At 40.1% G+C, this 20,649-nt stretch overlaps 1 protein-coding gene across 3 annotated transcripts in view; it reads right to left on the reverse strand.

Annotated features, from left to right (window-relative positions):
* The window catches only part of Ubr1 (ubiquitin protein ligase E3 component n-recognin 1), a 121,706-nt gene that overhangs the window by 86,187 nt on the left and 14,870 nt on the right, over positions 1 to 20,649 (reverse strand). For all 3 annotated transcript variants that reach the window (XM_052183354.1, XM_052183355.1, XM_052183353.1), the window contains exons 4-12: positions 16,758 to 16,868; positions 10,062 to 10,192; positions 7,384 to 7,522; positions 6,203 to 6,265; positions 5,856 to 5,979; positions 5,420 to 5,527; positions 4,435 to 4,523; positions 2,371 to 2,469; positions 596 to 753 (exon numbers count right to left, since the gene is read on the reverse strand). In XM_052183354.1, coding sequence (XP_052039314.1) covers positions 596 to 753; positions 2,371 to 2,469; positions 4,435 to 4,523; positions 5,420 to 5,527; positions 5,856 to 5,979; positions 6,203 to 6,265; positions 7,384 to 7,522; positions 10,062 to 10,192; positions 16,758 to 16,868 — 1,022 coding nt within the window. The remainder of the gene's footprint in view (positions 1 to 595; positions 754 to 2,370; positions 2,470 to 4,434; positions 4,524 to 5,419; positions 5,528 to 5,855; positions 5,980 to 6,202; positions 6,266 to 7,383; positions 7,523 to 10,061; positions 10,193 to 16,757; positions 16,869 to 20,649) is intronic.

The raw sequence follows: 20,649 nt of genomic DNA on the forward strand, positions 1-20,649 counted from the left end.
AACAGATTATTGGAAACAGAGTATGTGAGGGGACAGAACCATGACATGTGTAAGCGAAGGGTGAGGGTGAAGTGTGGAGGCCACATCATGGAGCCGCTCGATGGCCGGAGGACAGCTGCCGGTCCTGTCCTCAGTACCTTCTTTATGCTACTGGGTTACACTCAGAAAGACTTTGCTGAAGATATTGACAGAAGTCTTGTGTTACTCATGGGAGACTGACTCCAGGATCCCACTCCATAGATACTTAAAACAATAAAGTATTTGCAAATAATCTATATATATAATGGGCAATTTAATACGTATACAAATGTTCTATAAACAGTTGTTGTACTACAATGTTTTGAAATAAAAACAAGAGAAAAACTGTACAAATTCAGTACAGAATCGATCATCATTTTATTACTTCCAAGTTGCTGGTTGGATCCCTGGATGTGGAGTCAATTGCATTAGCATGTGGCAATTACAATTTCCTGTGCTTGCCATCAGGGTAAAGAGAATCCTAGCCAAGCAAGAGGATCAAATGTTGACTTATATGACAGAGCAAGCAAGCAGACTGGTCAACAGATGCCCTCACCTTTGAACTCCAACCACTTACTTTAGGTCACAAATGACTGCATATACTCGTCCCAGTTTGTCCTGGCTATAACCCTGGAAGTTGAATTTATTGTTCCTGTCCAAGTATTCAGGTAAGACTTCTAGCAGAGTTTCAGTAATGACCGAAATAACATTTTGCTCTTCAATAAGATGCCGGGCCTGTAGAATATTTCAAGAATATTGTCTTAGCATTATCTTACCATAGTATGGACTTAATTTATCACATGCTTGGTTGACCAGCATTTCATGCTTGGTTGACCAGCATTTCATTTTGTTTTTGAAATAGCATCTCACTATGCACCTAAACTGGCTTCAAACTTAAAATTTTTCCTGTCTCAGTTAAAAAAAAAAAAAAAAAGCACAGCCAGGTGGTGGTGGTACACACCTGTAATCCCAGCACTCTGGGAGGCAGAGGCAGGCGGATTTCTAGTTTGAGGCCAGCCTGGTCTACAGAGTGAGTTCCAGGACAGCCAGGGCTATACAGAGAAATCCTGACTTGAAAAAAAACAAATCCAAAAAACCAAAAACCAAAAACAAACAAACAAACAAATAAATAACACACCCATAAATAAATGTATTTGTTTGTTTTGGAGGTAGGTTCTCTCTATTTATTTTAGTTCTAAATATCCTGAAACTGGCTACATAGGCCAGGCTGGCTTCTGCTTTCCTCCCAAGAGCTGGGTGGGATTAAAGGCGTGCGCCACCACCGCCCTGGCCAGAAATAGTTTTTAACAAAGCATATTTATTATTTAGAGGCTGGGTCTCATGCAGCCTTAGCTGGCCTGGAGCTCACTATGTAAACGAGGCTGACCTTGAACCCATAGTGATCTGTCTGCCTCTGCCTCTGTCTCCTGAATGCTGGACTAAAGCTGTATGCCACCAGGCTCAGATGAATAAATGTTCATTGAACAGTAAAATAAGTCCCTAGTCTTTAAAGAATAGCAGCAACTTCAGAAGGTAATTTCTAGGGTTGGGGTTTTATCTTTATTTTCAGTTCTGAAGCTCGAGCCCTAAGCCTTGTAGATGCCTGGCAAGTGTTATACTATTGAACTATACTCCTAGAGTAAAAAATAGTTTCTACAAGTAAAATTCCCTTTTCCTCAGTTACTAGGAAATACCTATGCCAAGTATGCCAAACCTATGACCCAGATTCTCTAAGCAAATATGTATCATCTGTAATCATACCATGAGCAATGAAGCACAAAGACAACTTTCATAGCTTCTTTCATATTGCTATCTGTCTGGTATTTCTCCTTCCTGTTCAACTCATTTCCCTAACCTTTTCTTTGGCCCTTTGCAATGGGGAAATAGGAACAGTTAACCAGACTTTCAAGAAGAAACAGAAAAATGAACAGCATAAAAAGGAAGCAGTCCTTTTTCCTCCAGGCCAATGCAGCAACATCTCACAGAAGGGTCTGCTGGGCACACTCTTTCTTTCTCCCTTAGTGCATTTATCTACCAAAAACAATAACTAAAGAACAAAAGAAAGGCAAAGAATAAAAATGCAAGGTTTTGGTACTGAAAAGACAACACCCCAGCGAGTAAGAAATCAGAGCTGGGACTTCTCTGGACAAGAGGCGTTTCCAGTTATGTCTCCCTGAGTGCCACTAGAGTTACTACCCAGGTAGATACCACTGAAGAATTATTATTTCCAATTTCCAAATGAAAGTAGCCCAACTTTGTGATTATCAAAAAAATTATGATTTTAATTTGATCCTCGTCAAGTGAAAGTCTTGAAAAGCACAGCAAATTTTACTGAGAACATCTCATACATACCAAGGTTGGGACAGTGAACATCTGAACGGACAGTGCGGTTACAGAGATGCTCCTCTCATGGTCATCACGGATATACTCTTTCTGCAGTTGTTTATAATACTGAAAGATGCAAGTGAAGAACCCATTGCAAATCACTACTAAAACCTTTAAATTCTGAACTTTAGTAATGGCCTCAAGAATGACACAACTCATAAGATGACAAGTTAATAGACTTCTGGTATCATCATGGTTGACACAAGCACCACTGAGAGCAAGAAACAGAAGACTACACATGAATTCAACTACTTGATTTAGCTGAGACAGTTAGACTGTAACTTTAAATTCAAAAGACACAGGTGAAAATCATGGCATATACAATAGTGTAGCTTACACTTTCTTAAAAAAAAAAAAAAGAAGCAAACAAAAATACCCCTCAGGCAACGTCTTACAGTTTCTACTCTAACAGTACACAGTTTGATATATTTAAAGTATTTAGCAACTTATATGAACCAGAAGATGAATCATAGTCAATCAACCATTAAGCAGAGTGGGCTAGATAGCTTTTTGTCTACAGGGGTACACACCAGTTCTCCTGTATTAGATCAAAGTCAACATCACATTTACCAAGTAATAAGCATATTAATTTCACTTCAGATCACGTATTCTTCTATCTAGGCCTATCTATCTATTCTTCTATCTATCTAATAGATATTCTTCTATCTTACATCTAAAATGTTTTAGAAAATGTTTACATCTTCAGCCACCATCACCTCCAAGAACAAGACATACATATGTTTTCTTAATTCCTGTTGTTACTTGTTTGGGTGTCTTGGCTGTGTGTCTGTGCACCCTTTGAGCGTGGAGTGCTCGTGGAGGCCAGAAGAAAGCTTTGGATCACCTAGAACTGGAGTGAGCCAACATTTTGGTGCTAGGAATGAAACCTAGGTCCTCAGGAAGAACAAGTGCCCTTAAGTCATCTCTCTGGCCCCTAAATGTTAGTTTTTAACATTCTGCTTAGAAGGCATCTTATCCCCATGCTGTCATTTACCCACAACAATTGCTACTTCCTGTACCCTTCCAACTCTAGTTTTGGTTCTGTCTCTACCCTGTCCTATGCCTCTTAGAACCATCTGAAAATTAAAATCAGAGGGAGTTACCCAGTTTCCATTGTAGTGCACACCTTTAATCTCAGCACTTGGAAGGCCGAGGCAAGCAGGTTGCTGTGTGCTCAAGGCCAACTGGGATGACATAGTAAGGCCTTGTCTCAGAAGGGTAAAAAGGGCTAGAGACATGACTGTTAAGAGCACTGGCTGCTTTTTCAGAGGAATCAGATTCCGTTCCCAGAACCCACAAGGTGGCTTAAAACCATCTCTAACCCCAGGTTCAAGAGGTTTGACATCCTTTTCTGGCTTCAAGCACAAACATGGTTCACAAACATATAGGTGGATGAAATACTCATATACACAAAATAAAAGTAAATAAATCTTCAAAAAAATAAAAAAGAATCAATAATTAAGTATCATTGAATAAGGCAAAGTAACAATCTCAAAGGCCCTGTTCTGTGTAACCCTGCAATTGTCCTTGGGCAATAAGTAAAATGACATAATAATGTACAGCATATAAAACAGATCAATAGAGAAACATAAAAGAGTTTTATTTTTATTTTTGCAATTTTAATGTCAGTTGAATATACTGGTCCCCTAATTCCTGCCCCTGCCACCTGTGTATCTGTTCCTCATTTCTGCTATTCCCTTTATGTAGACACTTCTATTCTTACACTAATTTTACTAGCAGGCAAATAAATGATCACAAAGGATGAGTGGGAAAAAAAGACAAGCAGAGTGACTTTCTGGATGACTGTAATAACCCACCTTTCCTCGGCTTTGGGAAACAGCTATTTTCCAACTATTTTCTATCTAAAATTTGAACCCAACAACTACCATTTGTGAAAATACTTATTGTTGCATAAAATAATACATTTTTAATGAAGAAACTGATTACAATTTAAAATGAGCTTCATATATATCTCTCTGCTTCTATAACTTCATTTGTAAAAATTATGTTACAGTTATAAACAGCAATTACCTTCACAAATTCCATAGCAAAGAGTTTTTTGTATTCCATCTCCATAAAAAAACTACTAAAGATCAATTCATGAAGGATCTTACGGGCACCTGTAGATCAATAGGAAGCACAAGGTGAGGGCATCACCAAGACAGAGACAAATTAGTCCAGGCATTAGAACTAGAAGAGCAGAGGTGTTTTGTCTTGCTTTGCTTTTTAATTACTATGCTAACAGCTTCAAAGATGCAGTACAGTCAATATTATGAATTAAACACAAGACACTACCAACTCTTCCCATCACTCACCTTACTATTGATCCCTTCAAACCTGTGTTTTCATCATATTTTTAAATTTTATTTTACTTTTAATATGCACAGGTGTCTGTGTGACAGTATGTGTGCCTGAGTGCAGATGTTCATAGGAGATGGAAAAGGAGGTCAGATTTCCTGGAGCTGCAGCTACAGACTGCTGTGAGCCCCCTACTTTGGTACTGGGAACTGAACTTGGGATCTCTACAAGAGCAGTGCTCCTTCCTAACTTCTTCAGCTCAGCCCTGTTTTATCTATCTTTCTTTCTTTCTTTCTTTCTTTCTTTCTTTCTTTCTTTCTTTCTTTCTTTCTTTCTTTCTTTCTTTTTTTTTTAACCATTTAGCTCCAAACTACGCTAACTCTTTCCTTTCCTTTCCTCTTCCATACCTTTCAGACTCTCTCATCTTACTTTCTATGTCTCATTTAGATTGTTATAGTAGTGAAAACATTGCTTTAATAAAAGCATTATTACATAAATCTGAGTAAACGCTTTTCAATTGGCTGTTTCTAAATGAAAGGCACTATTGTTAAAAGACAGTATTGCTGGATTTTTTACCAGAAAAATTTTACCTTACCTTCACAAATAACACAAATCAGGATCGTGTTCAATAACTGATTTCACATAAGACAGACCTTGGTCCTATGAAACTATAAACTTCCCCTGCCCCTGCAGAAAGCATAAGTAGAGGTCTACTTACCTTTATAAAGTTTTGCATCCCAAAGCATTAATCTGCTTATAAGACATGGATTTTCAGAGCCAGGTTCTTCTATGAGGCAGGCCTGGCAAAATATCTGCCTAAAGTCACCTACAAATAAAGGAAGTCGAATGAAGTCAAATGACTTTTCTTCATATGATATTTCTCCTAAAACTTGTTTCTATAATAATATGTAAAAAGATTAAAGTTAACCTTGCTATGTTTGATGCCAAGAATAATTATGTCACCAAAGACTCTAAAGCCAATAAAACATGTTATTTGATATGCATTTAAAAACAAATTTAAGGTATTATACACTTGAAATGTAATCCTGATGAAGTCAATCAAAATAGATACTTAACCAAGAAATTTCAATGATAAACATTTTTATAAAACACGGTAGTTCCTTAGAAATCAGAAGAAAAGGGCATGTGCCTACTTGAATAGCTCATCATTCTGTTCATCCAGGAGCCGAGGCGCAGAGCAAACTTCTGGTGAGCCATGACTACGGCATGCAGCACTTCCACATGGAGGGGGTGCTGAGAGACGTTTTCCGAGTGACTCTACGAATGACAGGGGGAGTGAGGACAGGATCTAAACGGGGCTTTAGTGACCTACACCTCATAAAGGAAGCTGTAGAGCCTTCAACTGCCAAGTTTCCAGACATATTTTTACTCATGACACCAACCATGGCAACAATAAGATCACCTGGCTTTTCTACTTAGGCTCCTAGAAATAACTCCGTTTCCTCTAGAACTTCTCTTTGTGGCTAATTCAGAAAGTTACCTTTATTTCCTCCTTGGCTTCCTGGCAAGTGGCATACACTCCTGCTTTGACAGCCCGGCGACCCTAATTGTAAGAGAAACGAGAATGAGGCAGTGGGATGGTAAGCACAATCGAGAGAAACACAACTCACGGACTTGACGAACTGTCAATTAAGTCCAGGTAGGACACCATAAAAATGACTTCAGCAACCAGGAGGCAGGAAGATCTCAAACTGAAAACCAACCCCGGGCTACATGAGACTGTGTCTCAAAAAGGGCTAAGCCAACTGAGCCTGGTGCTACACTCCTTTAATCCAAAACTGAGGGGGCAGAGGCAAGCAAATGCTTATGATTTTGAGGGTAGCCTGATCTACACAGTGAACTCCAAGACAGTCAGAGCTGTCTCAAAACAACAACAAAGACGATGATGATGATGATGATGATGACGATGACAGAGTCGGGGATGGCATGGGGGCAGCTACACCAATAAGGCTGACACACTCCTCATAATCCCAGACTGGAGGTGGGAAGATCAGGAGTTGAGGATCACCCTTAGCTCCCTCGGCTACCTATCAAGTTTAAGGCCAGCTGGGCTACAAGTATCCTGTCTCAAAACAAACACCTCCAAGAACTAAGAATGTAGTTCAATGGGAAAGCATTTATCCAGATTGGGCAAAATCCAAGACCAAATCCCAGACAAAAATTTTAAGTTTTCAACAACGCCATGTATATAATAAATTTGGTCATTTCAACCCCCATTATCATCTCTTATCCTGCCCTCTCTCATGCCAAAACCCTTCTCTTCCAAACAAATCCTCTCCTATGTTTGTGTCTTTTTATTTGTTAAGTTGATGAATTTAACTATAGCTGCTTGAGTGATCAAGGGCACGGAGTTATTTCCAGGAATATGAACAACTTATTAGTGACAATATCACTGAAGAAAACCCCCAGCAACCACTAACTGCTGCCAGTCCTCAGGGAGGAGTGGGGCCTCACATACTCCCTTCCCCTATCCATGATGCTACACTGACATACCTAATCCTGCTCAGGTAATCACAATTGCTACGAGTTCAAGAGGGAAACAGTTACCTCATGCCCAGAGAAGTTAAGTCTATAATGGACCATTTTTTTAACAAGCAGTTGACACCTGAATGCCAGAAGTGGGTATAAGTAGGCAGTGTAAGCCACATGCAGGTCACGAACCTCTTTGTCAATGGCAGCTGTGTGCAGCTGCGCCTCTGCAAGCTCACAGTCAAGAGCTCTCTGCAGACTGTAGATCACATGATCATAGGAATGGTGCTCGTCGTTGAAAAGGACACAATAATATCGTTCATTTTTCTCCCTATTTAAAAAAGATAGTCAAATAATAAAGCAAGTGAAAAAAGTCATATATTCTAAAGCAGCACTACACAGTTTCCTATCAGCAGAGAGATAACACTGTAATATTGATATATGATATGATTTTTAAATAGCATGGTGCTATGGAATTAAAAAGAACCCCATCAAGGAATGCAGCACACAGATGCTTGGGAGGCTGAGACATGAATTACCTGCACCCACAAGCTTGAGTAAAGACTGGATAACACTATGTGATCCCGTTTCCAAAAAACAAAACAAAATCATTAAGTATTCTTTCCTCAGATGTTCTTCTCTCTGCTTTTTCTCCACTCTCTCCTCTCCTCATAGGCTGCCTCACACAATGGGAAAGACATGATTCAGGCTTGGAACCTTCCGGCAGGCAATGATAGATAACCAGATTTTATATTTGTACTTGTCTAAGTGATACCAGACCTGACAATCTAGACTAGAGAGATGGCTAATTGGCTAAAAACAAATACTACGTGCCAGCTGTGGTGGCACATGCCTGTGATCCCAGCACTTGGGAGGCAGAGGCAGGCAGATTTCTGAGTTCAAGGCCAGCCTGGTCTACAGAGTGAGTTCCAGGACAGCCAAGGCTATACAGAGAAACCCTGTCTCGAAAAACCAAAAAAAAAAAAAAAAAAAAAGCCAAAAAAACCAAAAACAACAACAACAACAACAAACCAAATACTGCTCTTGTAGGTACCAAGTCAAGGTCCCAATACCTACATGAGCAGCTTAAAACCGTCCGTAAACCCTCTGGCATGCACACAGTGCACATAAACTCATACTGGCATAGGCCTAAATAAAAGGAAATCTGTGATATTGTTATTACAGTTTTATGAGAGCAAGGTGGAGGGTTTTTTGCTTTTGTTTTGTTTTGTTTTCAGCACTCCCACTTTCTCTACAGGATTTCAGATAAACTACTGACCTTCTTAGATTTGCTACCTTTGTCTGCCTCTAGAAAGATATTATCTACATTCCAGAGTTATATGGGAATCTCAGGCAATATGTAAAAAGTTTGTAGATTATATACCGTCAGCTTTAAATCTTCTTTAATATGCCTTTCAAAAGTCCTATTAATCCGTGTATGGTGGTACATGACTCTAATCCCAGCACTCAGGACCAAAGGCAGATCTCTGTGAGATTAAGGACACCCCAGTCTACAAAGTGAGTTCCAGGACAACCAAGGTTGTTACACAGAGAAACTGTCTTGAATTGCCCCACCCCCACCCCCATGTCCATTCTCCAAGGAAGAAACATGAGTTCAGATGGACAAAAGAGGTATTCATGGTCACAACACAACTAAGCAGCAAGAGGGACAAGAAGGAAAATCTATGTCCAGTGTTTTCTACCCGCAAATGATATCCAAGCACTAGTGTTTGTGCTAAGATGTATCTATACTGTGTTTATTGATACAAAATTTCTTTAAAGAACTGTCATTATCATCTATTTGAAATTCAAGAACCTACAGATAAAACTTCTCAATACTTTTATTTCCTCAAGAAGTTTATGACCAGCCAGGTGGTGGTGACTCATGCCTTTAATCCCGGAACTTGGGAGGCAGAGGCAGGCGGATTTCTGAATTCAAGGCCATCCTGGTCTACAGAGTGAGTTCCAGGACAGCCAGGGCTACACAGAGAAACCCTGTCTCAAAACAACAACAACAACAACAAAAGAAGTTTATGACCAACACAAGAAAAAAGTATATTTTATGTCATTAAAATTATTAATTATTTCTTATATAATAAAGTCCCCCCCAAAATAATATTACCACCAATGAATGAATAAATAAATAAATTTATATATGGATTTATATTGTAGTTCTGTAAAACTCTTGAGTACTATACAAGTAGAAATAGTCCAACAAGGCCTGAACTATACTACCATATCCAGAATTCCTTTTATTCCTTTGTGACAGGGTCTCACCACATAATTGTCTGACCTGGACCTTGTTATGTAGAATAGACTAGTCCTGAATTCATAGATATTCTCCTGTCTCTGCCTCCTTTTTCAATTAAGTTTAAAAAAAAACTTTTTGAAAAGTTAAAAACTATTACTTATTATCAATGGAAGACTTATAGCTGTTAAAACTACTGAGTTTTATGTAAAAACAAATTAAATCCTGATGCCTGCAGTGATCCTAGCACACAATTCCCAGAGCATAGGAGAAAGGCTATTATGTAATTCCCTGTTGAGGAGTCCATACCCACTCTTGCCTTGGGCATATAAAACTATTCTACAAAATAGTAGATGCCTGTGTTTATATCTATTCCAAAATCATAATAAATTCTAGAAGAGCTTCGGCAGGGAGGAAGAAAGAAACAGAGGGAGGAGAGGAGGAAGGAGGGAGGGAAGGAGGAAGGGAGAAAAGGAGGGAGAGAATGAACAAACAGAAGGAGGGAAGGAAGGAAAGCAGGCAGGAAGGCAGACATGAAGGAAGGACCACGAACACAGGTATCCAGCAGTGCTTGGCAATGTAAATAAGCATCGATAAACCTGTGGCTTGTGACAGCTCCCACCTTATCTGCAGTTCAGGAGGTAATTCCTTTCCTTCTTCCCATATAGTCATTTCTACAATGTACTTTATCACCGAAGGGAATATTCTCCTGGCTTGAGCAATTACCTCTTCATTCAATGGGAAATTCAAGGTCTATGAGGAAACAACAGCAAACATATACAGAGATTATATCCACATAAATGGGTAAGGAAGATGTTATTAAGTATTTAAAATAATCAGTGAGTTCATTTCAATATCCACTAGGAATCCATTCAAGTTGAGTTCATAAGCTCTTGGTATAAAATTGATGTTACAGATGACAAAAAGAGACACAGACTATGGAATACCTTCATATTTTCCCCTGTAAATTCTCTTCACTGTCTTTCTGAATGGCTTCATTATGATAATACCATGTAACAACTGGCTATCCATTATAGCTTGAAAAACTCATATCTTATTTCAACCAAGTCTCACAGTCACTTGAAAAGTACTCACAAGCAAGTATTGATAACAAAAAGGAACAGGGCTGGAGGTGAAGTTCAGTGGTAAACTTTTGCCCAGGATGAGCATAGTTTGATCCTCGGCACAACAAACCAAGAAAAGAAAGAAAAGAGAAGAGAAAAGGCAGGCAGGGAAGGGAAGGAGACGGAAGGGTACATTCTGATCACACAAAGTGTGTGCAGTGGCACAGTTGCTGAAGCGGAGAGGAGAGACTAGATGACCAGGGGCTGGGAAGAGAGGGAGGGACTTCTGGAGGAGGAGAAGACGAGTGTTGGCTGTGTACAGAGATTCAGTGATGCAAGGCAAGAACAAAATAAAGCAAAACAAAAAACTTGAATGTGAGCATACTTACTACAGCTAAACTATATGCTTTCCTATGGTTAGGATGGTAAACTACCCAAGTCACTCTCTTCTCTTTAATACCATTTATGTCTTCTCACCAATGGTCTATAATTTTGGTTTTACTCCCTCTTCAAGTCACCTCTCTGAACAGTGTGTCCAGAGGTCTTTGTTAAAGAGAGAAAGTGTCAAAGGTACTAATATCAGCATTGGAACACAACATTCCTGCTCATCCTTTTCCTCCTTCACATCTTCTTTTGACCATTTATAAACATATTCTCAGATGAAGAGTTGAAAACCTCTTCTGCTTCCACCTAGTGCTTTTGAAAGAATTTTTCAAGAAAAGCATTTGCATCTTAGAAATAAACTCAACTGGAACAAGAGAATCAGAAGTTAATGAAAACAATGAAAAAAAAAACAAAACAAGAAAATAAACAACCAGAAATATGAGAGGAACTGCTTTTACTTGCATACTAAAGGAGCCTCTCTTCAATGCTCCACACCTCACTTCATGTTATTAGTTAGGTCTGTTTATGCCTGGTGATGCTCCAGTAAGCTTGGCACAATGACATGTACCTGTCAGAATATGGATATCACACTCACCAAGGCAGAGAGGATAAATGCTGAAACCATGGTGCTGCAGGAGTTAACCTGCTACCTAAAGCAGCCTGCTCTCACCTCCAGATAAACACTTTCAGAATATTGATTACTTTCCCAATCTAATTTTTTTACTTCAAAATGTTCAATATCAGATTTGAGAATGAATTCAGATTTCTAAAAATAAAGCTAGCTTCCTGGATATGTGAGACATGTCTTTAATAGTAGCACTTTGGACGCAGAATGGGGCTGATCTCTGTGAGATTCAGACTAGGCATGACTACATGCAGAGACCCTGTCTCAAGAATGAATGAATGAATGAATGAATGAACGAATGAGTCTAGCATAATTCTTCGCTCCCCACCTAAGCATTTTATTGTTTTCTATCATAAACATCTCCCATTCCATCTCCTAAAGGCATTATTGCTCATATGGCTAATCAAAAAATACTTGTTAAATATATTAAATAAAAAAAAGCAGACATTTTACTGTTGCTTGTTTATTCCAATGCACACAGTAGTAAACAGATACAGTCCCAGCAACTGGAAGGCTATACTTGGGAGGGACCTGAGTTTCAGGCTAGCTGTCTGAGAGAGCAACAAACATATAAACAAACAAAAATAGACTAGAAATCTTCGTAAACTGTACCGAAGTTTCTCAGTTCTTTTAGGTTAATTTTCTTCAGGTTTATTTTTTTATTTTTTATTTTTATTTTTGGCTTGCAATCATGACTATGTCACCTTGTTGTTTGCAATATTTACATATCTTGGCTCAGTCTAGTTCATCTGATTGGCAGTTCTTCCAGAACAGGGTCAACAGAAGGATTCTGAAACACTGAGCTCCAGTGTAGATGAATTTTAATCCAATGACATGGCTGCCCTGACAAGGGATCACATCCAAAGACCTAGGTCAGTGTGATCCAGACATGCCATACACCTTTAACCCTTCTGGCTGGAATACAGACAAGCCGTTAGCGCACACTGGCACGTTTGTAGAAGGAAGAGGCCATGTTTGAAAAGTGGCTAATTGAGGAGCAAACAAAGTAATGAATCAGGGAAAGATTTGACAGAATGAGTCAGAAATAGGATACTCCCAACTCTCAAGAGAAGCACATGAAAGAGAAGCAATTTAAGAGGAGCCCAGGGACAGAGAGGGAGTCAGTTGGGAGTCAGTGCAGTGAGTGCAGTGCAGTGGAGCTGAGTTCCTTCCTGAGTTCATGCAGTTCAGTGCAGGCCCCCAGAAGCAGTTGAAACCAGAGAATAAAAAGAAATCAGAAGATTAGAACAAACTGCCAGAGTTCAGTTTGAGACCAAGCAGAGCAATTCAGTGAGAAGCTGAGAGAAGCCAGATTGAATCAGTCAGCTTGGAGAGGAGTTTGAAGAGGAGTCTGGTACCCAGCCAGAGTTCAGAAAGAACTAGAAAGGGTGAGCTTATTTAGCAGTAAGCCTCCCAGATGACAATTACATCAGGTGAAGCTACTTTATACTCCAACATGAATTGCGATTTGATTGGATTTTATTTGAGGCAAATATCCCTGAAAAAAAATTGAGAATGCTTTCCAAGACAGCAGTCCCCAAATATGCTGGCACAAACACCTTCACAGGTGAGTTCCAAGAAGGCGTTTCTTCAGCAAAGTAAAAATAGACACCTTGTATTCTTACATGGGTGAATTCACCTGCTAAAGCTGCACTTGGGGCTTCAGCATGAAGCTGTTAGTAAGACTCATCTAGAATGGCACATCTTGGTAGATCTGACCCCAGTGTGTTCCAACTTCCTAGAACAAGTTTGTAAGGCTCCCTTCCTTTCTCCCACACTCTGGAGCAATTTATAAGTTTTTACTTCTTCAGGGTTAATCAATTCAGTGATTTTTTTTTTTTACATTTTTATTAGTAAAAACTTTAAACAGAAAAGCATATCCCCCCTTTCAAATACTTTTATCTAAACTTAACAATGAAACATTTTTCCATATATGCTTTATCTTGTTCAAATATTTTAAGGTAAAACACAGTCATGACATTTACCTTCAGTACTTTGATATGTATTTGTAATAAGAAAGGTTACTAAAGCCGGGCGGTGGTGGCACACACCTGTAATCCCAGCACTTGGGAGGCAGAGGCAGGCAGATTTCTGAGTTCGAGGCTAGCCTGGTCTACAGAGTGAGTTCCAGGACAGCCAGAGCTACACAGAGAAACCCTGTCTCGAAAAACCAAAAAAAACCCAAAAAAACAAAAAACAAAAACAAACAAAAAAAAAGACAAAACACAGAAGCAAAGCCAAACACCTATGTTCCATGCTTTTCTTCATAGCACTGTTTGTTGTTATAAACTAGAAGTTTATAGAAGTTAAAGGTTTTTCCAGATTAAAGATTTTAACTAAGACTGTTTCCTAAGTAAGCTGTTAATAACAACTTTATTGTGACATAAAATGTACCACTACAATGTATTCACTTAAGTGTACAATTTGAGCTGTATATTGTGGCTCATGCTCGTAATTTCAGCATCTGGAAGGCTGAGGCAGGAGGGCGGCCATGAGTGCAATGTCAACACTGACTAGAGTGAGGCCCTGACTCACAAAACACAAAAGAATATGAAACTGCTACTAATGTTCATGTTTATATGCACTTATTAGTGTTGCTCTCTGCCCTCCTTAGAGAAGTGTTTTATAGCTGTGGGAGGCAGCTAATGCAGAAGCTCATAGTGCTCCAACTACCAACAGGAAATGATTGACAATGAGTGCTCAGGCCTAAGTGAGACATTGGATCCCACCCTCCAGGGCTCAGAGAACACTGCCGAAGAAAGGGGGAACAAAAATGTAAGAACAGGAGAATAGGTGCTGTGTGGTAAAAGGATGCCCCAGGACATGCCATGGCCACTGCCTGTGAACTCACAGCAGCTGTAGTCACATGCACAAGGCTTGCACAAGACCAGGCTTCTCAACATTTTATCAAGGGAAAAGGGCACCCAAGGCCCCACCCAATCCTGACTGATGGTGTATAAGTATCATTTTAAGGGGTGTATATACTAAAAAGTAACTCATAATCCAATAAATACTTTTCCTACTGTCTGGCAGATTCCCTCCATTACAACATTCTCAGTAAATTGAAACCTTTGCCCTTGTTTCAGGAGGTAAACAGACAACAATCTCCTGTAACCCCCTTGTAGGCTAAGGCAGAATGATCAGTGTAGTTAGGGGCCTTAGCATGTCTCAGGCCAGCTTGAGCTTCATAGTCCGAGCTTGTATCAAACAAACAAATATGAACAAAGCAATGGCATTCAGGACACCCACTGATACGCACAACCAGTCAGCAACAGGATATTTTCTCTAAACCTAACATACACTCTATTTTTCATCCCTCTAACTCACACATCCTGATTATTCTTACTTCTCCTCTCACCTTTTCCCCATTCCCTCCTCACTTCCTGACTTCAGATACCCTTAGTCCCCAAACCAAAAAACAACTATGAAGCGTGTTTCTTCAGGCAGCACCTTAGCGCCTGAAGCACGAAGCTGCACTAGGGACAAAGGTAAAGCACAGAAGTGTTTCCTGCACCTACACCGTGACCCTTGTCAAACCATTCCTTCAGAAAGACAGTACAGCAGGGAATTACATAAAATGTAACAAGTGAGCAAAATTGCAAGAAAGAGTGAGGAAGAACTCAAGGCCATTTCCCTTCCAATGGATGTGCAAGCCCAGCAAAAGAACGCCAAAGACAGCACCACAACACACTCCACAAACTCACAGCACCAACACAAAGATAATGACCTAACTGAAAGGCTTAGAGATTTTAGAGTCCATTTCTAAAACAGGATCAACAACCATATGCAGGAAGGACTTCAATAAACAGGTTAAGAAGTCAGTAGGATCAGCACAAGAGAGTTATGAAACAGATGAAAGTATCAGCAATTTTGAGGGAAAATTAAGAAACATGAAGGGAGAATTCGGTAAGGAAACAGATGCTTAAAAAAAGAGCCAAACCAAATTCTGGAAATAAAACAAAACCACAAGCAGGGCGGTGGTGACGCACACCTGTAATCCCAGTACTTGGGAGGCAGAGGCAGGTGGATTTCTGAGTTTGAGGCCAGCCTGGTCTACAGATTGAGCTCCAGGACAGCCAGGGCTACACAGAGAAACCCTGTCTCGAAAAAACCAAATCCAAAAAACCAAAAACAAACAAACAAACAAACAAACAAAAAACAAAAAAAAAACAAAACCACAGTAGACCAAGACCAAGGGTTAAGGACAAATTTCAGAGATGGAGCACAGGTTGGAACAATCACACATACAGGCAGACATACATAAAGAAAGAAAAAAAAAATCCAACCCCCTCCCCCCCAAAAAGAGAGAGACCCTGTATCAAAAAACCAAAACCAACAATTCATTTTGATGCATATTAGGCAAGACCCTTCAGCAGTTTTGGGGTTCCCGCAATTCATCTGCATCTCTGGTCCTATATTTTCTTCCTACCTGATATCTTAAGTATCTATGTCTAGACTTCCTCAAGTTCCTTTCTAGACTAAGATGTATCCACCGAGTCTATCTGTCTTTTTCCTTTAAGAAAAGCAATGAAAAACTGAATCAAATGTTCATTCTGTTTTCAAATTCATTGCATTCTGTTTTTATCTATTAACAACTTCTTTTTGTTCTTTTGGACCATACATAATATCTCGCCACCCCTCCCCGACTCATGCACACTCTCTCTCTCACTCTCTCTGCCCCTCCCTTTAAGACAGGGTTTCTCCGTGTAGCCCTGCCTGTCCTGGAACTCTATGGACTAGGCCTATCTCTGCCCCTGAGTGCTGGGATTAAAGGCACTAGCACAGCCCAGCTTTTATCTAGTTGACTATTTAACAAAAAGTATGTAGAATTCATTTTGGGTATGTGTGAATTCATTTCCTCTAGAGAACATTTTAGAGTAGAAAAACAAAACATTCTTAAAATTAACTTTTACAACAAAAATATTGGATTCTAAATGGAATCACTCTTAACCCATGTGATGGTTTGTATATGTTTGGCCCAGGGAGGTGACACTATTAGAAGGTGTGGCCCAGCTGGAGTAGGTGTGGCCTTGTTGGAGTAGGTGTGTCACTGTGGGTGTGGACTCTTAAGACCATCCTAGCTGCCTGGAAGCCAGTATTCTGCTAGCAGCCTTCAGATGAAGATGTAGGACTCTCAGCTCTGCCTGTACTATGCCTGCCTGAATGTTACCATGTTCCCACCTTGATGATAACACTTATACTCATTACATTTCAGAAAATTTAAAACGTCAATTAAGCTTCTTACCTCTTTTGTAGTACCTGCTCTTCCGGGCTCATGATCCACACAAAAGGGGCCAGTTTTCCATGCTTCTGTGTCTCCACAGTCACAGAAGCCTCCTCCAGTAGAAGTATGCATCTAATAAATAACAAATGAGTTTTTCATGGGGCCATATTTTATTATAAAGCAATGAAAAGTAAGAAAGTTGATCCAAATAATATTCACTAACACTTCTTAGCGATATTTAGTGTAACAGAATCAGGATTTTTTTTAAAAAAAAAATCATTTTAGTTAGTTACCTAAGAAATACCAACCACTTGAATATTTCACTGTAACAAAAAATGGGCCTTCTAGCCCTGAGGGCCAGCAGAAAGAATAGAAACAGGCAACCTCCAGAGGTCAGACAAGGGGAATCTCTAGAATGTACCAGAGACCTGGGAGGTGCGAGGCACTCAGGATTCAAAAGGAGGGACCTTAGATGCCCAACTAGTGGGGAGAGGGAATTTGTAGAAAGACAGAGCATTAAGTGGAGAGATGGGGTTGCCATCCCACAGTCAAAAACTCTGACCCAGAATTGTTCCTGTCTAAAAGAAGTGAAGGGACAAAAATGGAGAAGAAACTGAGGGAAAGGAGGTCCAGTGACTGGTCCAAATTGGGATGCATCTCAAGGGAAGGGTCCAAGGCCTGACACTATTACTGATGCTATGGTGCACTTCCAGACAGGAGACTAGCATGACTGCCCTCTGAGGCCCAACAAGCAGCTGAATGAGTCAGATGCAGATACTTACACCCAACTAATGGATAGAAGCTGGGGACCCCTGTGGTTAAATTAGGGGAAGACTGGAAGAAGTTGAGGAGGGTGAGCCCATAGAAAGACAAGCAGTCTCAACTAACCTGGACTCCAAGACCTCTCAGACACTGAGCCACCAACTGGGCAGTATACACTGCCTCCAAACGTATATATCAGAGGACTGCCTGGTCTGGCCTCAGTGAGAAAAGAGGCACCTAACCCTTGAAGAACCTGAGGCCCCAGGGAGTGGGGGGCTCGGGGTGGGGGGAGGGTACTATCTTGGAGACAGGAAAGGAAGAACGGATGAGGAACTGTTGGAGGGCAGACCAGGAAGGGGATAACAATCGGACTTAAAAAAAAAAAGATTACAGATAATTTTTTTAAAAATGGGCCTTCTAATGTACAAGTTTTAAAAATGTAACCACATATTTTAGAAATAATAGTTTTTTAAATGTGAACCAATGGAGAACAGATTAGAAAGTAAAATTATCCTTTACAATCTAGAATGCTCGAGTATAAATTTTCATTTTTTACTATATAAATCTTTAAACATCAATACAACGATACACAGTAGGAATTACATAATACAGTTTACATTAATCTTCATTTGCACCGGGCAGTGGTGGCGCATGCCTTTAATCCCAGCACTTGGGAGGCAGAGGCAGGCGGATTTCTGAGTTCGAGGCCAGCCTGGTCTACAGAGTGAGTTCCAGGACAGCCAGGAACAGAGAAATTCTGTCTCGAAAAACAAAAACAAAACAAAACAAAAATCTTCATTTGCATTAATGTCCTGCAGCAACTACCATCATTTTCCTTCAGTGCTCCTAGGGGAAAACCACAAATGTGCTAACTCAGAAGACAATGAAAACGACATGACCTGCACCTTTTCTCAGAACTTCCCTGCACACACACACAGTCAGGAAGCAGGAGCCCACCTGTGGGCCACACTTTAAGCCCTTCAATATTACAAAAACCTTTCTTAGTTAGCTTGCAATTCACACAAAAGTCACAGGTTAGATTTTATTCAGGCTACAATGTATTGATTGTCAATCCCAACAACCAAAGGAAAAAAACCAAACAAAGCAATGAGGACAACAAGAAGCCCTGTGCAACTAAACTATGAAAAGAAGCTAATGGAAAGGCAGCATCCCCACATCTCTTTTGTCAGTTTGAGACAGGACTTTCTATATAGCCCAGTGAGGCCATGAGCTCTGATCCTGCCTCACTCCCTAGTACAAGAATCACAGGAGCCTGCCGCCACGCCCAGCTCCCATACCTTTTGTTTTCTTTTTAGATTTATTATTTCACATGTGGAGGTATTTTGCCTGCTTGTATCTTTGTGTACCCACAAAGGTCAGAAGACATCAGATCTCTGAGGACTGGGGTTACAGATGGCTGTGAGCTGTCGTGTGGGTACTAAGAATCAAACCTGGATGTTCTGCAAGAGCTGCCTGTGCTCTTAACCACTGAGCCATCTCTCAGCCTTAACCCACACCCTTTTAATGAAGGTATAAATTAGCCTAGTAACACAGGAAAAGACCTCACCTAAATCTATCAAAATTTTGTGGAACAACCTGAGTCCATCAATAGAAACACAGATAATCAAAATGTGATGCTATATAGTAGAATCTTATTCAAACTTAAAAAGGAAGGAACGTATGATATTATGCGGCATTTGAACTTGAGAGCTTTATGCAAGTCAAGCCAGACACAAAAGGTAAACACTGCCTGATTTCAACAGCAGCAGAGGCACTTTCAGAAGTCACAGTCACAGAGACAGGAAATAGAATGACAGCTACCTGGAGAAAAGCAAGGACAGGAGAGCCACCACTTAATAGGTTTGTTTTCACAAAGGGAAACGAAGCATGGAGCTGGACAATGGAAATGGGTCCACAGTATGAGCGTTTATAACTTATCACCCAGCTGCGCACACTGAAACATGACTCAGATAGGACATTTTTTATTCCTTTTACAGAAATAGAAATTGGGCAGGAGGGTGTCTTTCAAAATTAAAAGCCCAAATCCTTCAACCTCAAACAATCTATCTCTACAGACCAAGTCTCAGACATACTTTTTTTTCCATATGTACATGAATAAAAACACACATGTAAATAAGTAAAATAAAATAAGCAAAATAAAAAAGTTTTAAGAAAAAAAAAGTATGAAACTGAGTGAGGTGCTTCACACCTCTAATTCTAGCACCTGAGAAGCTGAAGCAGGAGGACTGCCACGAGTTCAAGAGCGGCCTAAGTATACAGTACAGATGCTAGGTTCTGCTCTCAGCATCACACGTTGTGTTTGTGTAAACCAATGCTACTGAACCTTCTAACACTGCGGCCCTTTAGCACAGTCGCTATGCTGTGGTGACCACAACCATAGGATTATCCTCATTGCTACTTCATAACTGTATTTGCTACTGTTATGAATCACAATGTAAACATCTGTGTTTTCTATAGTCTTAGGTGACCCCCAAAAGGGGTGGAGATCCACAGGTTGAGAACCATTGGTCTAAAGCAACATTGTACTGAACATGAAAAATACATTCATGGAGGACCAGGGAAACCCTTCAGTGGCAGAAGAGCCTAAGACAGTGTTTGAGAACAACAAAGAAACAAAATTTGAGCTCATTTTACAGAATGACAACCTGTCTCAGAAACACACAAAACATACACACACATATTATAGAATTAAAAAAGTATTAGCGCTGGGGATACAGCTCAGTGGTACAGCATCTGCCTAGCATGTACGCAGTCTAAGCTCAGTTCTCATTAGCTCAAAGACTGAATTTACTGGTTGCAGTGCCACGACAGAGCTCTTGCCTGACAAGTGTGTACAAAGCACACTGCATTCAACCTCCAGCACTGCAAGATAACATACAAGGACAGCAAACCAGCTCCACGACAGAGTGCTTGCCAACCTTGTATAAGGCTCGAAGTCCAACCCCAACAGGAATAAAATGAGGTATTTACCTACTCGATATACTGAAAAGGATCTAGGAAAACTTGATAATAAGGAATATAAATAAGCTTTTCGGCTGGCAGTTGCCCCTTTCTCCCCTATCCCCTTCTCTGGCACATTACATATCCCTCCTGATTCCTTCCCATGGTTAACAACTGTGCTTCTTTCTCT

Source organism: Apodemus sylvaticus, chromosome 5, assembly GCF_947179515.1.
Source record: "Apodemus sylvaticus chromosome 5, mApoSyl1.1, whole genome shotgun sequence".
Lineage (NCBI taxonomy): Eukaryota > Metazoa > Chordata > Mammalia > Rodentia > Muridae > Apodemus > Apodemus sylvaticus.